Source organism: Patiria miniata, unplaced genomic scaffold, assembly GCF_015706575.1.
Source record: "Patiria miniata isolate m_02_andy unplaced genomic scaffold, ASM1570657v1 HiC_scaffold_8, whole genome shotgun sequence".
Classification (NCBI taxonomy): domain Eukaryota; kingdom Metazoa; phylum Echinodermata; class Asteroidea; order Valvatida; family Asterinidae; genus Patiria; species Patiria miniata.
This window is the reverse complement of record NW_024037075.1, coordinates 6,330,513-6,345,384: the sequence shown is the minus strand read 5'-3', so window position 1 is coordinate 6,345,384 and position 14,872 is coordinate 6,330,513. Positions and strand designations below refer to the sequence as shown.

At 43.1% G+C, this 14,872-nt stretch overlaps 1 protein-coding gene across 1 annotated transcript in view; it reads right to left on the bottom strand.

The window, feature by feature from the left end:
- Positions 1-3,471: 3,471 nt before the first annotated feature.
- LOC119719289 overlaps positions 3,472-14,872 on the bottom strand; it is a 44,814-nt gene continuing 33,413 nt past the window's right edge. The window contains exons 93-124 of the mRNA XM_038188688.1: positions 14,692-14,851; positions 14,399-14,485; positions 13,905-14,239; positions 13,620-13,776; positions 13,310-13,426; positions 12,822-13,165; positions 12,512-12,671; positions 12,219-12,305; positions 11,724-12,058; positions 11,439-11,595; positions 11,129-11,245; positions 10,641-10,984; positions 10,331-10,490; positions 10,040-10,126; positions 9,546-9,880; positions 9,261-9,417; positions 8,951-9,067; positions 8,463-8,806; positions 8,153-8,312; positions 7,859-7,945; positions 7,364-7,698; positions 7,079-7,235; positions 6,772-6,888; positions 6,316-6,659; positions 6,006-6,165; positions 5,714-5,800; positions 5,220-5,554; positions 4,935-5,091; positions 4,623-4,739; positions 4,136-4,479; positions 3,826-3,985; positions 3,472-3,615 (exon numbers count right to left, since the gene is read on the bottom strand). Of these exons, the coding sequence (XP_038044616.1) occupies positions 3,491-3,615; positions 3,826-3,985; positions 4,136-4,479; positions 4,623-4,739; positions 4,935-5,091; positions 5,220-5,554; positions 5,714-5,800; positions 6,006-6,165; positions 6,316-6,659; positions 6,772-6,888; positions 7,079-7,235; positions 7,364-7,698; positions 7,859-7,945; positions 8,153-8,312; positions 8,463-8,806; positions 8,951-9,067; positions 9,261-9,417; positions 9,546-9,880; positions 10,040-10,126; positions 10,331-10,490; positions 10,641-10,984; positions 11,129-11,245; positions 11,439-11,595; positions 11,724-12,058; positions 12,219-12,305; positions 12,512-12,671; positions 12,822-13,165; positions 13,310-13,426; positions 13,620-13,776; positions 13,905-14,239; positions 14,399-14,485; positions 14,692-14,851 (6,285 nt within the window). The 3' untranslated portion in view covers positions 3,472-3,490. The remainder of the gene's footprint in view (positions 3,616-3,825; positions 3,986-4,135; positions 4,480-4,622; positions 4,740-4,934; positions 5,092-5,219; positions 5,555-5,713; positions 5,801-6,005; positions 6,166-6,315; positions 6,660-6,771; positions 6,889-7,078; positions 7,236-7,363; positions 7,699-7,858; positions 7,946-8,152; positions 8,313-8,462; positions 8,807-8,950; positions 9,068-9,260; positions 9,418-9,545; positions 9,881-10,039; positions 10,127-10,330; positions 10,491-10,640; positions 10,985-11,128; positions 11,246-11,438; positions 11,596-11,723; positions 12,059-12,218; positions 12,306-12,511; positions 12,672-12,821; positions 13,166-13,309; positions 13,427-13,619; positions 13,777-13,904; positions 14,240-14,398; positions 14,486-14,691; positions 14,852-14,872) is intronic.

Below are 14,872 nucleotides of genomic sequence, written 5' to 3'. Positions count from 1 at the left end.
ATAGGCTCTACTATCCACATAGGCTCTACTTGTGTGCTTACAAGAAAATTTATTTAAAAAACGTTTTTATTGATGAAATTAAGGTTAGTGTCAGTTTGTGAAACCAAAAATGTACAGGGTGAGCTCTCATTTCATGAAACCCAAAATATCCCGGTTCTGTAAATACGCATGCATGCAGCTCCTCACATGCATTTGAGTGTCAGTTCGTGTTGCCGATGACGATATAAATAAATAAATAAATAAATAATTCTATTCGAGCAAAATAAAAAAATACATGAGAAACAATCAACAATTGCTTTTGTCTGGGAAAGCCCCTAGAGCGATTTGCAGAGACTTATTTCCCTTCTGGTCCAAATAGAAATAAATTCAACTTAAACCTTTTTTTCAATTTCATTTTCCCCATCTTTCTTGACATCATAAAAAACCCAAAGATGCATACCCTGTGTTGAAGATTCACGAGGTGTTGTCTTCTTGATGGAAGTTATCTCTTCCGTGGTGGTGGTTGTGGCAGTTGTTGTCTCTACGGCTGTTGTAACTTCTTCAGTTGTGGTAGATGGTGTTGACACTGTTGAACTTGAAGTCGTCACTGTCGTTGTTGTTTTAGCTGTTTACATGTAGGTAATTGGACAAATATATTCATTAGCTGTTAACTTCATTATTCATTAGCGTATGCCGATATTGTAACAGTTGTGTTAAGTATCAGTTATGTTAACATTAATAAGTGAGATGCATGGAAAGACTAGACAATATGGGCATTGACAATGCAGTGCGCCACAAAGTGTTGGCCATGGAGAGTTCATATTCCCTGTACATTGTGGGAGATGCTCAACAAATTTGCAGCACGGCACATTTGAAATTGTTTGTTTTTCCAGTCAGTAGTTTCGTAAGCGTATGATTCGAGTATCAGTTGCCCTTTTCTTTTCTTTTTATCAATATGTGTTTTTTTATAAGGCAGTAGAATGCTCTGCCCCAATCTGTAGTAATTTATCTCAAATTGTGTACTGACTCTCATTCAAATGGGCCATGTTTTGTCGACCGACAAATTTGAAAAATGGACTCTCCATAGCAAACTCTTGGTGCCGTACTGCATTGTGAATTGCCAGAATTATTAAGAGGTATATTTATATTTTTATATATCTTTTGGGATGGGAATACCTTCAGCGCATCCATGGATATGCAACTCAAGTGTGACACTTTCAGCATCACTGACTTGCTTGATCTCTGTTCGCAGTTCTATGACACCGTCCAAAATGTCATCATCACTCGGCAAGCGCATCAGTGTGCGCTGTTTATCGTTAACTGTAACTGAGAAGACCTGTCAGAAAAAATGAATCCGTTATAATAATTAGACCCTTCAAGTCAAAGCTGAAATTAAAACTCACAGCCAGAACATCCAGCCAGTTCAATCATAATCTCCCATGTTTTCAAACCTCTTAAGTTTTGGCCTCTACACTTTTGTTCTTGGAGTAGACACACACTTGGTTTTCCTTTCAAAACCATTCTGAAGTTCTTTTGTGTGGAAATCTCATGACAAGAATTTGGTCCCTCCACAATTCTTTATGAAGCACTTCACATGTGCTCTGTATGGTGCTTCAGAACCTTCCTGTAAAATTATTATCGCAGCTGGTATACATGTATGATCTTTCAAATTCCTTCATTTAAAGAATTTCAAAGGGTAAAAATGCTTTACAAAATAAAAACGAGAGTAAGGGAATTTAAATAGAGAGATGAAGTGAGAGTGTCATTGTTACCTTCGCTTCATCAGTGGTATCATCTTTCACAGGCTTAAAGTTTTCATCCCCAGGTTTCTTCGTGGAAAACATTAGAGATACATCTGATCGTTTGATCTCATCATTGGACTGCGGTGACTCAGATGATGATGTTTGTGAACGCAACTGAAGGGTGACTCCTCTGATGGCTGTACGCCTGTTGAATGTACTGTCTAGTCTAGGAAGTTCGGTTGCCTGAGTGTCGATGGGCAAGTCTCCGATTATCAGGTATCCTGTCGTGTCGTCTCTTTCAAGGGAGCCACCAGTAATGACACTAGTCTGTAGTCCAGCTTCTCCATCTATGATATCTAGGCAGTATCCTTTGATGAAGAACACAAGTCAGAATTATATATCCATCAGTATCAAAAATATAGTGAAATGTTATTTAGGATACGTAAAGACTCATGCACTGAACATGTGGTAGACTATTACCTTCAGTTGTGGATGGCTGAGGAGTTGTGGTCCTTACATTTGTAGTTAAAGTTGTGATTTTGGTTTTTGGCTCGGTTGTGGAATATTTTGCAGAAAAATATGTACATTCAATCATTCAAACAAATACAGTAAACTCCGGCTAAGACGGCACTCTCAGGACCAGAGAATTTGTGACGGCTTAAGCGAAATTGAATCACAGAGTGAAAAAAAATGTAGATTGAATTAATAGTCTATGCGCATCTGTATCTGGATCATACAAACAAGATTCATGGCTAAAATTCAAAGGCTTTGATTTACCCTAATTTATTTCAACATCCATGGTTGATTCTAGCAAATATATCCTCAATGTTTATCATCACAAACAGGCTGTGGTATTGATCACAGAAAGTCATGCATGTACATGTATGTACGTACGAAGCAAGGACAGCACAGTTGGCAAGTGTTAACAGCCGTATATATACACGTACAGATTGCTTGCATACTGTACGTCCATGTACATGTAGTGTACATTGTGCACGTACGTGTAAAGTCACGAATTAAGAGCGTTTTCGAAACCTTTTCTTCGTCTTTGGCTTTGGTTTTGATTCCGCTTTCTGAATCACTGAGAGGCAAACTAAACAACAATATTGAATATTTGGGCTTCATGTCAACCAATTGAATGTTACTGAAGTAAAACATGCACCAAAATGTAGCTGGAATTTCAGAAGTAAGGGGCCTAAAATGTCATTAAGACGAAGACGAATGATCAGAGCGCATGCATGCAGTTGAAAGGGGGTACTGGTATTGCATGTGATTTTGGGGAAAACCCGAACGATGCACACACTGTGCAAGAAACAGTATACACGTGTGATCAGTGTACACGTACTGGCCAATGCATCAATCACGGGCCATGCCATTGATCAACAGATGTCAGTTAGCAGCATGTGGGACGTTTCACTCGACATTTCTTGCAAACCACAGAGCACAATGCAGACTTATACAGAGGAATTTGTGTGGTTTTGAGGAAATGGGACTGAAAGTAACACGCCGATATAGGCGAAATGGTGGCTTACAAAGGCCGGCTTAGAAATGAAAATGTCAATGGAAATGCATTAGAGACAATTGGGACTTTTGTCAGACGGCTGACAATGAAGACGTTGCAGAATAGTCAATATTTTACCACTTGTAAAGAAGAAATTTGTAGGCAAAAACGAGGGGGTGTTTGAGTTCAAAATTTGAATAGGAGAAGCATCAAGTGTAGGAAGGCAAATGTACAGAAGGGCTTTACTGCTGGGTGAAGTTGAGGGACATTATCTGCATGATAACCTATATGATGTAGTTGCTGTACCTTGAGTTGTTGATGACGAAGGAGTTGTGGTGATGCGAGTTGTCGTGACAGTGGTGCTTCTTGTCGTTGGCTCAGTTGTAGTGTATTCTGGAAATGAAAAGATTGATTTTGAGGTCATCCAACTACCTGTGAATTTTTCAGATTGAAAAAAAAACCAAAACAGTGTACTTTGTCGCCTGACTTTGGCTCAGTCCACTCAATAGGAGGGAACAAAACCCTGGTGGATGAAGGGGGGAAGTTGATGAAGAAAGTTCTTGTAGGCTGAAGTGAAATGATGTCATATTTGTTGAAACCTACCTTTGATGCAACCCAATACATGTTGCTCAAATGTAATTGCATCAACATCACTGACACTGCGGAACTGAATGCGCAATTCGGTTATGCCGTCCAAATCATCTTCATCTTCCGGCAAGAGAGTCAGTGCAGGTTGATTTGCATCAAGAGTAATGGTGATCAACTGCAAAAGAATATGTGAAAAAAACTGTTGTTAAAAAGGTGAATGACAAATGCACAATTTAGAGCAATTGATCGTGGCTAGAAAATCCTGTAGACCTAAAATGTTTGGATGAGTTAAACGAATGAGAAGGGTCCTTTTTGCACACTCTACCTTGGGCTGGTTGGTGACATCATCAGTCACTGGAGTGAAGCTGGAGTCTCCCGGTTTTTTGGTCTGCAACGTGACAATGAGTTCTTTCGGCTGCTGCCCTGCTGCAGGTGTTGTTGTTGCACCTGCTCCTGGCTGACTTGGCGAACGCATGGTGGTGCGCAGTGCTGTGACCCTGACAGGTCTGCGGAATTTGCGATCCACACTTGGGAAACTGCCTGAGCTCTGGCTGATTGGCAATTCCGTTATGGTCACGTAGGAAGTCTCGTCATCAATGGTGAGTGCTCCATCTGCCGTCACTTGAGATTCAAGGTCTTTTTCGCCATCCATTGGCTCTTGACAGTACCCTGCATTGACATCATCCAGTAAAAGGTTGGTTTATGCAAGAAAGAATGGCTTTGTGAAAAAGTGGGTATTTAAAAAGAGTTGAAAAGGAAAGGCAGTAAAAATGTTGGACTGCACAGAAAAATGTGTGTTTCCTGGCATTTACCTGGAGTGGTTGAAATCTCAGATGTTGTAGACTGAGATGTTGTTGTTTCTTCAGTAACAGTTGTGGTAGGCGTTGTGACAGTTGTGATTGTTGTCGTCATCTCGGTTGTGGTATATTCTAAGATAAAAATGATGCGATGAACTGATCATTGAGAAAATGTTTACATTGCTGCCAAAATGGGTGACAGCTGGATGACAGGCCTTTTTTTCGGGGGGGGGGGGGGGGGTCTGGAACCTTCAAGCAACAAGGGAAACACTAACAGAATCCTTCCGTATTTCATGTGCCTTGGAAATAGATTTTAAGACAACCCACCTTCTGCACATCCAAGGATTTGCACTTCCAGTCTCGCCGATCCTGCACCCGTCACAGTTCGGAACTGAATACGGAATTGCACAACACCTTGCAGAGTTGCATCATCTGGAAGCAGCACTGTCTTAGGCAGGTCTTCCCTAAGGTTGACTTGGAAGGTCTGAGGAGTAAAGTAGAGCAAACATTGTTTAGATGGATGTGATTGCAAATATCAAAATTAACACACTTGAGACTGTCAATTGGGACGAGCAAAAGTATTGTGCTGTTCCAATTTTTGGGAATACTGACCTTTTCTTGATTGGAGGATTCTTCCTGCAAAGGCGAGAATTGTTCAGCAGCTGGTTTCTTGACAAGTACGGCAAAAGTGGCTGCAAGTGCTTTTGGCTCTTCACCAGTACCCGCCGGAGTTGTGGAAGAAGTTGGCAACAACTTGAAGCGGATAGCTCTGACAATCATGCGTCGGCTGAATGTAGTGTCTAGGCTAGGGCTATCTTGTGCCCCCTCGGTGATGGGAAGATTTGTCAATTGGAGCAATCCCTTGCTTTCACCCACCAAGGACAAGCCCTGACCCTCTGCATTCAGCAGAAGTCCAGATTCACTGTCTATTGGTTCCAAACAGTAGCCTGAAATGAAAAAAAAAGTAACAGGGGGGTGTTTGAGTTCAAAATCTTCAGTAGGAGAAGCATCAAGTGTAGGAAGGCAAATGTACAGAAGGGCTTTACTGCTGGGTGAAGTTGAGGGACATTATCTGCATGATAACCTATATGATGTAGTTGCTGTACCTTGAGTTGTTGATGACGAAGGAGTTGTGGTGATGCGAGTTGTCGTGACAGTGGTGCTTCTTGTCGTTGGCTCAGTTGTAGTGTATTCTGGAAATGAAAAGATTGATTTTGAGGTCATCCAAATACCTGTGAATTTTTCAGATTGAAAAAAAAAACAGTGTACTTGGTTGCCTGACTTTGGTTCAGTCCACTCAATAGGAGGGAACAAAACGCTGGTGGATGAAGGGGTGAAGTTGATGAAGAAAGTTCTTGTAGGCTGAAGTGAAATAATGTCATATTTGTTGAAACCTACCTTTGATGCAACCCAATACATGTTGCTCAAATGTAATTGCATCAACATCACTGACACTGCGGAACTGAATGCGCAATTCGGTTATGCCGTCCAAATCATCTTCATCTTCCGGCAAGAGAGTCAGTGCAGGTTGATTTGCATCAAGAGTAATGGTGATCAACTGCAAAAGAATATGTGAAAAAAACTGTCGTTAAAAAGGTGAATGACAAATGCACAATTTAGAGCAATTGATCGTGGCTAGAAAATCCTGTAGACCTAAAATGTTTGGATGAGTTAAACGAATGAGAAGGGTCCTTTTTGCACACTCTACCTTGGGCTGGTTGGTGACATCATCAGTCACTGGAGTGAAGCTGGAGTCTCCCGGTTTTTTGGTCTGCAACGTGACAATGAGTTCTTTCGGCTGCTGCCCTGCTGCAGGTGTTGTTGTTGCACCTGCTCCTGGCTGACTTGGCGAACGCATGGTGGTGCGCAGTGCTGTGACCCTGACAGGTCTGCGGAATTTGCGATCCACACTTGGGAAACTGCCTGAGCTCTGGCTGATTGGCAATTCCGTTATGGTCACGTAGGAAGTCTCGTCATCAATGGTGAGTGCTCCATCTGCCGTCACTTGAGATTCAAGGTCTTTTTCGCCATCCATTGGCTCTTGACAGTACCCTGCATTGACATCATCCAGTAAAAGGTTGGTTTATGCAAGAAAAAGTGTTGAAAAGGAAAGGCAGTAAAAATGTTGGACTGCACAGAAAAATGTGTGTTTCCTGGCATTTACCTGGAGTGGTTGAAATCTCAGATGTTGTAGACTGAGATGTTGTTGTTTCTTCAGTAACAGTTGTGGTAGGCGTTGTGACAGTTGTGATTGTCGTCGTCATCTCGGTTGTGGTATATTCTAAGATAAAAATGATGCGATGAACTGATCATTGAGAAAATGTTTACATTGCTGCCAAAATGGGTGACAGCTGGATGACAGGCCTTTTTTGGGGGGGGGGGGGGTCTGGAACCTTCAAGCAACAAGGGAAACACTAACAGAATCCTTCCGTATTTCATGTGCCTTGGAAATAGATTTTAAGACAACCCACCTTCTGCACATCCAAGGATTTGCACTTCCAGTCTCGCCGATCCTGCACCCGTCACAGTTCGGAACTGAATACGGAATTGCACAACACCTTGCAGAGTTGCATCATCTGGAAGCAGCACTGTCTTAGGCAGGTCTTCCCTAAGGTTGACTTGGAAGGTCTGAGGAGTAAAGTAGAGCAAACATTGTTTAGATGGATGTGATTGCAAATATCAAAATTAACACACTTGAGACTGTCAAGTGGGACGAGCAAAAGTATTGTGCTGTTCCAATTTTTGGGAATACTGACCTTTTCTTGATTGGAGGATTCTTCCTGCAAAGGCGAGAATTGTTCAGCAGCTGGTTTCTTGACAAGTACGGCAAAAGTGGCTGCAAGTGCTTTTGGCTCTTCACCAGTACCCGCCGGAGTTGTGGAAGAAGTTGGCAACAACTTGAAGCGGATAGCTCTGACAATCATGCGTCGGCTGAATGTAGTGTCTAGGCTAGGGCTATCTTGTGCCCCCTCGGTGATGGGAAGATTTGTCAATTGGAGCAATCCCTTGCTTTCACCCACCAAGGACAAGCCCTGACCCTCTGCATTCAGCAGAAGTCCAGATTCACTGTCTATTGGTTCCAAACAGTAGCCTGAAATGAAAAAAAAAAGTAACAGGGGGGTGTTTGAGTTCAAAATCTTCAGAAGGAGAAGTATCAAGTGTAGGAAGGCAAATGTACAGAAGGGCTATACTGCTGGGTGAAGTTGAGGGACATTATCTGCATGATAACCTATATGATGTACTTGCTGTACCTTGAGTTGTTGATGACGAAGGAGTTGTGGTGATGCGAGTTGTCGTGACAGTGGTGCTTCTTGTCGTTGGCTCAGTTGTAGTGTATTCTGGAAATGAAAAGATTGATTTTGAGGTCATCCAAATACCTGTGAATTTTTCAGATTGAAAAAAAAACAACAGTGTACTTGGTTGCCTGACTTTGGTTCAGTCCACTCAATAGGAGGGAACAAAACGCTGGTGGATGAAGGGGTGAAGTTGATGAAGAAAGTTCTTGTAGGCTGAAGTGAAATAATGTCATATTTGTTGAAACCTACCTTTGATGCAACCCAATACATGTTGCTCAAATGTAATTGCATCAACATCACTGACACTGCGGAACTGAATGCGCAATTCGGTTATGCCGTCCAAATCATCTTCATCTTCCGGCAAGAGAGTCAGTGCAGGTTGATTTGCATCAAGAGTAATGGTGATCAACTGCAAAAGAATATGTGAAAAAAACTGTCGTTAAAAAGGTGAATGACAAATGCACAATTTAGAGCAATTGATCGTGGCTAGAAAATCCTGTAGACCTAAAATGTTTGGATGAGTTAAACGAATGAGAAGGGTCCTTTTTGCACACTCTACCTTGGGCTGGTTGGTGACATCATCAGTCACTGGAGTGAAGCTGGAGTCTCCCGGTTTTTTGGTCTGCAACGTGACAATGAGTTCTTTCGGCTGCTGCCCTGCAGCAGGTGTTGTTGTTGCACCTGCTCCTGGCTGACTTGGCGAACGCATGGTGGTGCGCAGTGCTGTGACCCTGACAGGTCTGCGGAATTTGCGATCCACACTTGGGAAACTGCCTGAGCTCTGGCTGATTGGCAATTCCGTTATGGTCACGTAGGAAGTCTCGTCATCAATGGTGAGTGCTCCATCTGCCGTCACTTGAGATTCAAGGTCTTTTTCGCCATCCATTGGCTCTTGACAGTACCCTGCATTGACATCATCCAGTAAAAGGTTGGTTTATGCAAGAAAGAATGGCTTTGTGAAAAAGTGGGGTATTTAAAAAGTGTTGAAAAGGAAAGGCAGTAAAAATGTTGGACTGCACAGAAAAATGTGTGTTTCCTGGCATTTACCTGGAGTGGTTGAAATCTCAGATGTTGTAGACTGAGATGTTGTTGTTTCTTCAGTAACAGTTGTGGTAGGCGTTGTGACAGTTGTGATTGTCGTCGTCATCTCGGTTGTGGTATATTCTAAGATAAAAATGATGCGATGAACTGATCATTGAGAAAATGTTTACATTGCTGCCAAAATGGGTGACAGCTGGATGACAGGCCTTTTTTCGGGGGGGGGGGGGGGGTCTGGAACCTTCAAGCAACAAGGGAAACACTAACAGAATCCTTCCGTATTTCATGTGCCTTGGAAATAGATTTTAAGACAACCCACCTTCTGCACATCCAAGGATTTGCACTTCCAGTCTCGCCGATCCTGCACCCGTCACAGTTCGGAACTGAATACGGAATTGCACAACACCTTGCAGAGTTGCATCATCTGGAAGCAGCACTGTCTTAGGCAGGTCTTCCCTAAGGTTGACTTGGAAGGTCTGAGGAGTAAAGTAGAGCAAACATTGTTTAGATGGATGTGATTGCAAATATCAAAATTAACACACTTGAGACTGTCAAGTGGGACGAGCAAAAGTATTGTGCTGTTCCAATTTTTGGGAATACTGACCTTTTCTTGATTGGAGGATTCTTCCTGCAAAGGCGAGAATTGTTCAGCAGCTGGTTTCTTGACAAGTACGGCAAAAGTGGCTGCAAGTGCTTTTGGCTCTTCACCAGTACCCGCCGGAGTTGTGGAAGAAGTTGGCAACAACTTGAAGCGGATAGCTCTGACAATCATGCGTCGGCTGAATGTAGTGTCTAGGCTAGGGCTATCTTGTGCCCCCTCGGTGATGGGAAGATTTGTCAATTGGAGCAATCCCTTGCTTTCACCCACCAAGGACAAGCCCTGACCCTCTGCATTCAGCAGAAGTCCAGATTCACTGTCTATTGGTTCCAAACAGTAGCCTGAAATGAAAAAAAAAGTAACAGGGGGGTGTTTGAGTTCAAAATCTTAAGAAGGAGAAGCATCAAGTGTAGGAAGGCAAATGTACAGAAGGGCTTTACTGCTGGGTGAAGTTGAGGGACATTATCTGCATGATAACCTATATGATGTAGTTGCTGTACCTTGAGTTGTTGATGACGAAGGAGTTGTGGTGATGCGAGTTGTCGTGACAGTGGTGCTTCTTGTCGTTGGCTCAGTTGTAGTGTATTCTGGAAATGAAAAGATTGATTTTGAGGTCATCCAAATACCTGTGAATTTTTCAGATTGAAAAAAAAACAGTGTACTTGGTTGCCTGACTTTGGTTCAGTCCACTCAATAGGAGGGAACAAAACGCTGGTGGATGAAGGGGTGAAGTTGATGAAGAAAGTTCTTGTAGGCTGAAGTGAAATAATGTCATATTTGTTGAAACCTACCTTTGATGCAACCCAATACATGTTGCTCAAATGTAATTGCATCAACATCACTGACACTGCGGAACTGAATGCGCAATTCGGTTATGCCGTCCAAATCATCTTCATCTTCCGGCAAGAGAGTCAGTGCAGGTTGATTTGCATCAAGAGTAATGGTGATCAACTGCAAAAGAATATGTGAAAAAAACTGTCGTTAAAAAGGTGAATGACAAATGCACAATTTAGAGCAATTGATCGTGGCTAGAAAATCCTGTAGACCTAAAATGTTTGGATGAGTTAAACGAATGAGAAGGGTCCTTTTTGCACACTCTACCTTGGGCTGGTTGGTGACATCATCAGTCACTGGAGTGAAGCTGGAGTCTCCCGGTTTTTTGGTCTGCAACGTGACAATGAGTTCTTTCGGCTGCTGCCCTGCAGCAGGTGTTGTTGTTGCACCTGCTCCTGGCTGACTTGGCGAACGCATGGTGGTGCGCAGTGCTGTGACCCTGACAGGTCTGCGGAATTTGCGATCCACACTTGGGAAACTGCCTGAGCTCTGGCTGATTGGCAATTCCGTTATGGTCACGTAGGAAGTCTCGTCATCAATGGTGAGTGCTCCATCTGCCGTCACTTGAGATTCAAGGTCTTTTTCGCCATCCATTGGCTCTTGACAGTACCCTGCATTGACATCATCCAGTAAAAGGTTGGTTTATGCAAGAAAGAATGGCTTTGTGAAAAAGTGGGGTATTTAAAAAGTGTTGAAAAGGAAAGGCAGTAAAAATGTTGGACTGCACAGAAAAATGTGTGTTTCCTGGCATTTACCTGGAGTGGTTGAAATCTCAGATGTTGTAGACTGAGATGTTGTTGTTTCTTCAGTAACAGTTGTGGTAGGCGTTGTGACAGTTGTGATTGTCGTCGTCATCTCGGTTGTGGTATATTCTAAGATAAAAATGATGCGATGAACTGATCATTGAGAAAATGTTTACATTGCTGCCAAAATGGGTGACAGCTGGATGACAGGCCTTTTTTCGGGGGGGGGGGGGGGGTCTGGAACCTTCAAGCAACAAGGGAAACACTAACAGAATCCTTCCGTATTTCATGTGCCTTGGAAATAGATTTTAAGACAACCCACCTTCTGCACATCCAAGGATTTGCACTTCCAGTCTCGCCGATCCTGCACCCGTCACAGTTCGGAACTGAATACGGAATTGCACAACACCTTGCAGAGTTGCATCATCTGGAAGCAGCACTGTCTTAGGCAGGTCTTCCCTAAGGTTGACTTGGAAGGTCTGAGGAGTAAAGTAGAGCAAACATTGTTTAGATGGATGTGATTGCAAATATCAAAATTAACACACTTGAGACTGTCAAGTGGGACGAGCAAAAGTATTGTGCTGTTCCAATTTTTGGGAATACTGACCTTTTCTTGATTGGAGGATTCTTCCTGCAAAGGCGAGAATTGTTCAGCAGCTGGTTTCTTGACAAGTACGGCAAAAGTGGCTGCAAGTGCTTTTGGCTCTTCACCAGTACCCGCCGGAGTTGTGGAAGAAGTTGGCAACAACTTGAAGCGGATAGCTCTGACAATCATGCGTCGGCTGAATGTAGTGTCTAGGCTAGGGCTATCTTGTGCCCCCTCGGTGATGGGAAGATTTGTCAATTGGAGCAATCCCTTGCTTTCACCCACCAAGGACAAGCCCTGACCCTCTGCATTCAGCAGAAGTCCAGATTCACTGTCTATTGGTTCCAAACAGTAGCCTGAAATGAAAAAAAAAAGTAACAGGGGGGTGTTTGAGTTCAAAATCTTAAGAAGGAGAAGCATCAAGTGTAGGAAGGCAAATGTACAGAAGGGCTTTACTGCTGGGTGAAGTTGAGGGACATTATCTGCATGATAACCTATATGATGTAGTTGCTGTACCTTGAGTTGTTGATGACGAAGGAGTTGTGGTGATGCGAGTTGTCGTGACAGTGGTGCTTCTTGTCGTTGGCTCAGTTGTAGTGTATTCTGGAAATGAAAAGATTGATTTTGAGGTCATCCAAATACCTGTGAATTTTTCAGATTGAAAAAAAAAAACAGTGTACTTGGTTGCCTGACTTTGGTTCAGTCCACTCAATAGGAGGGAACAAAACGCTGGTGGATGAAGGGGTGAAGTTGATGAAGAAAGTTCTTGTAGGCTGAAGTGAAATAATGTCATATTTGTTGAAACCTACCTTTGATGCAACCCAATACATGTTGCTCAAATGTAATTGCATCAACATCACTGACACTGCGGAACTGAATGCGCAATTCGGTTATGCCGTCCAAATCATCTTCATCTTCCGGCAAGAGAGTCAGTGCAGGTTGATTTGCATCAAGAGTAATGGTGATCAACTGCAAAAGAATATGTGAAAAAAACTGTCGTTAAAAAGGTGAATGACAAATGCACAATTTAGAGCAATTGATCGTGGCTAGAAAATCCTGTAGACCTAAAATGTTTGGATGAGTTAAACGAATGAGAAGGGTCCTTTTTGCACACTCTACCTTGGGCTGGTTGGTGACATCATCAGTCACTGGAGTGAAGCTGGAGTCTCCCGGTTTTTTGGTCTGCAACGTGACAATGAGTTCTTTCGGCTGCTGCCCTGCAGCAGGTGTTGTTGTTGCACCTGCTCCTGGCTGACTTGGCGAACGCATGGTGGTGCGCAGTGCTGTGACCCTGACAGGTCTGCGGAATTTGCGATCCACACTTGGGAAACTGCCTGAGCTCTGGCTGATTGGCAATTCCGTTATGGTCACGTAGGAAGTCTCGTCATCAATGGTGAGTGCTCCATCTGCCGTCACTTGAGATTCAAGGTCTTTTTCGCCATCCATTGGCTCTTGACAGTACCCTGCATTGACATCATCCAGTAAAAGGTTGGTTTATGCAAGAAAGAATGGCTTTGTGAAAAAGTGGGGTATTTAAAAAGTGTTGAAAAGGAAAGGCAGTAAAAATGTTGGACTGCACAGAAAAATGTGTGTTTCCTGGCATTTACCTGGAGTGGTTGAAATCTCAGATGTTGTAGACTGAGATGTTGTTGTTTCTTCAGTAACAGTTGTGGTAGGCGTTGTGACAGTTGTGATTGTCGTCGTCATCTCGGTTGTGGTATATTCTAAGATAAAAATGATGCGATGAACTGATCATTGAGAAAATGTTTACATTGCTGCCAAAATGGGTGACAGCTGGATGACAGGCCTTTTTTTCGGGGGGGGGGGGGGGTCTGGAACCTTCAAGCAACAAGGGAAACACTAACAGAATCCTTCCGTATTTCATGTGCCTTGGAAATAGATTTTAAGACAACCCACCTTCTGCACATCCAAGGATTTGCACTTCCAGTCTCGCCGATCCTGCACCCGTCACAGTTCGGAACTGAATACGGAATTGCACAACACCTTGCAGAGTTGCATCATCTGGAAGCAGCACTGTCTTAGGCAGGTCTTCCCTAAGGTTGACTTGGAAGGTCTGAGGAGTAAAGTAGAGCAAACATTGTTTAGATGGATGTGATTGCAAATATCAAAATTAACACACTTGAGACTGTCAAGTGGGACGAGCAAAAGTATTGTGCTGTTCCAATTTTTGGGAATACTGACCTTTTCTTGATTGGAGGATTCTTCCTGCAAAGGCGAGAATTGTTCAGCAGCTGGTTTCTTGACAAGTACGGCAAAAGTGGCTGCAAGTGCTTTTGGCTCTTCACCAGTACCCGCCGGAGTTGTGGAAGAAGTTGGCAACAACTTGAAGCGGATAGCTCTGACAATCATGCGTCGGCTGAATGTAGTGTCTAGGCTAGGGCTATCTTGTGCCCCCTCGGTGATGGGAAGATTTGTCAATTGGAGCAATCCCTTGCTTTCACCCACCAAGGACAAGCCCTGACCCTCTGCATTCAGCAGAAGTCCAGATTCACTGTCTATTGGTTCCAAACAGTAGCCTGAAATGAAAAAAAAAGTAACAGGGGGGTGTTTGAGTTCAAAATCTTAAGAAGGAGAAGTATCAAGTGTAGGAAGGCAAATGTACAGAAGGGCTTTACTGCTGGGTGAAGTTGAGGGACATTATCTGCATGATAACCTATATGATGTAGTTGCTGTACCTTGAGTTGTTGATGACGAAGGAGTTGTGGTGATGCGAGTTGTCGTGACAGTGGTGCTTCTTGTCGTTGGCTCAGTTGTAGTGTATTCTGGAAATGAAAAGATTGATTTTGAGGTCATCCAAATACCTGTGAATTTTTCAGATTGAAAAAAAAAAACAGTGTACTTGGTTGCCTGACTTTGGTTCAGTCCACTCAATAGGAGGGAACAAAACGCTGGTGGATGAAGGGGTGAAGTTGATGAAGAAAGTTCTTGTAGGCTGAAGTGAAATAATGTCATATTTGTTGAAACCTACCTTTGATGCAACCCAATACATGTTGCTCAAATGTAATTGCATCAACATCACTGACACTGCGGAACTGAATGCGCAATTCGGTTATGCCGTCCAAATCATCTTCATCTTCCGGCAAGAGAGTCAGTGCAGGTTGATTTGCATCAAGAGTAATGGTGATCAACTGCAAAAGAATATGTGAAAA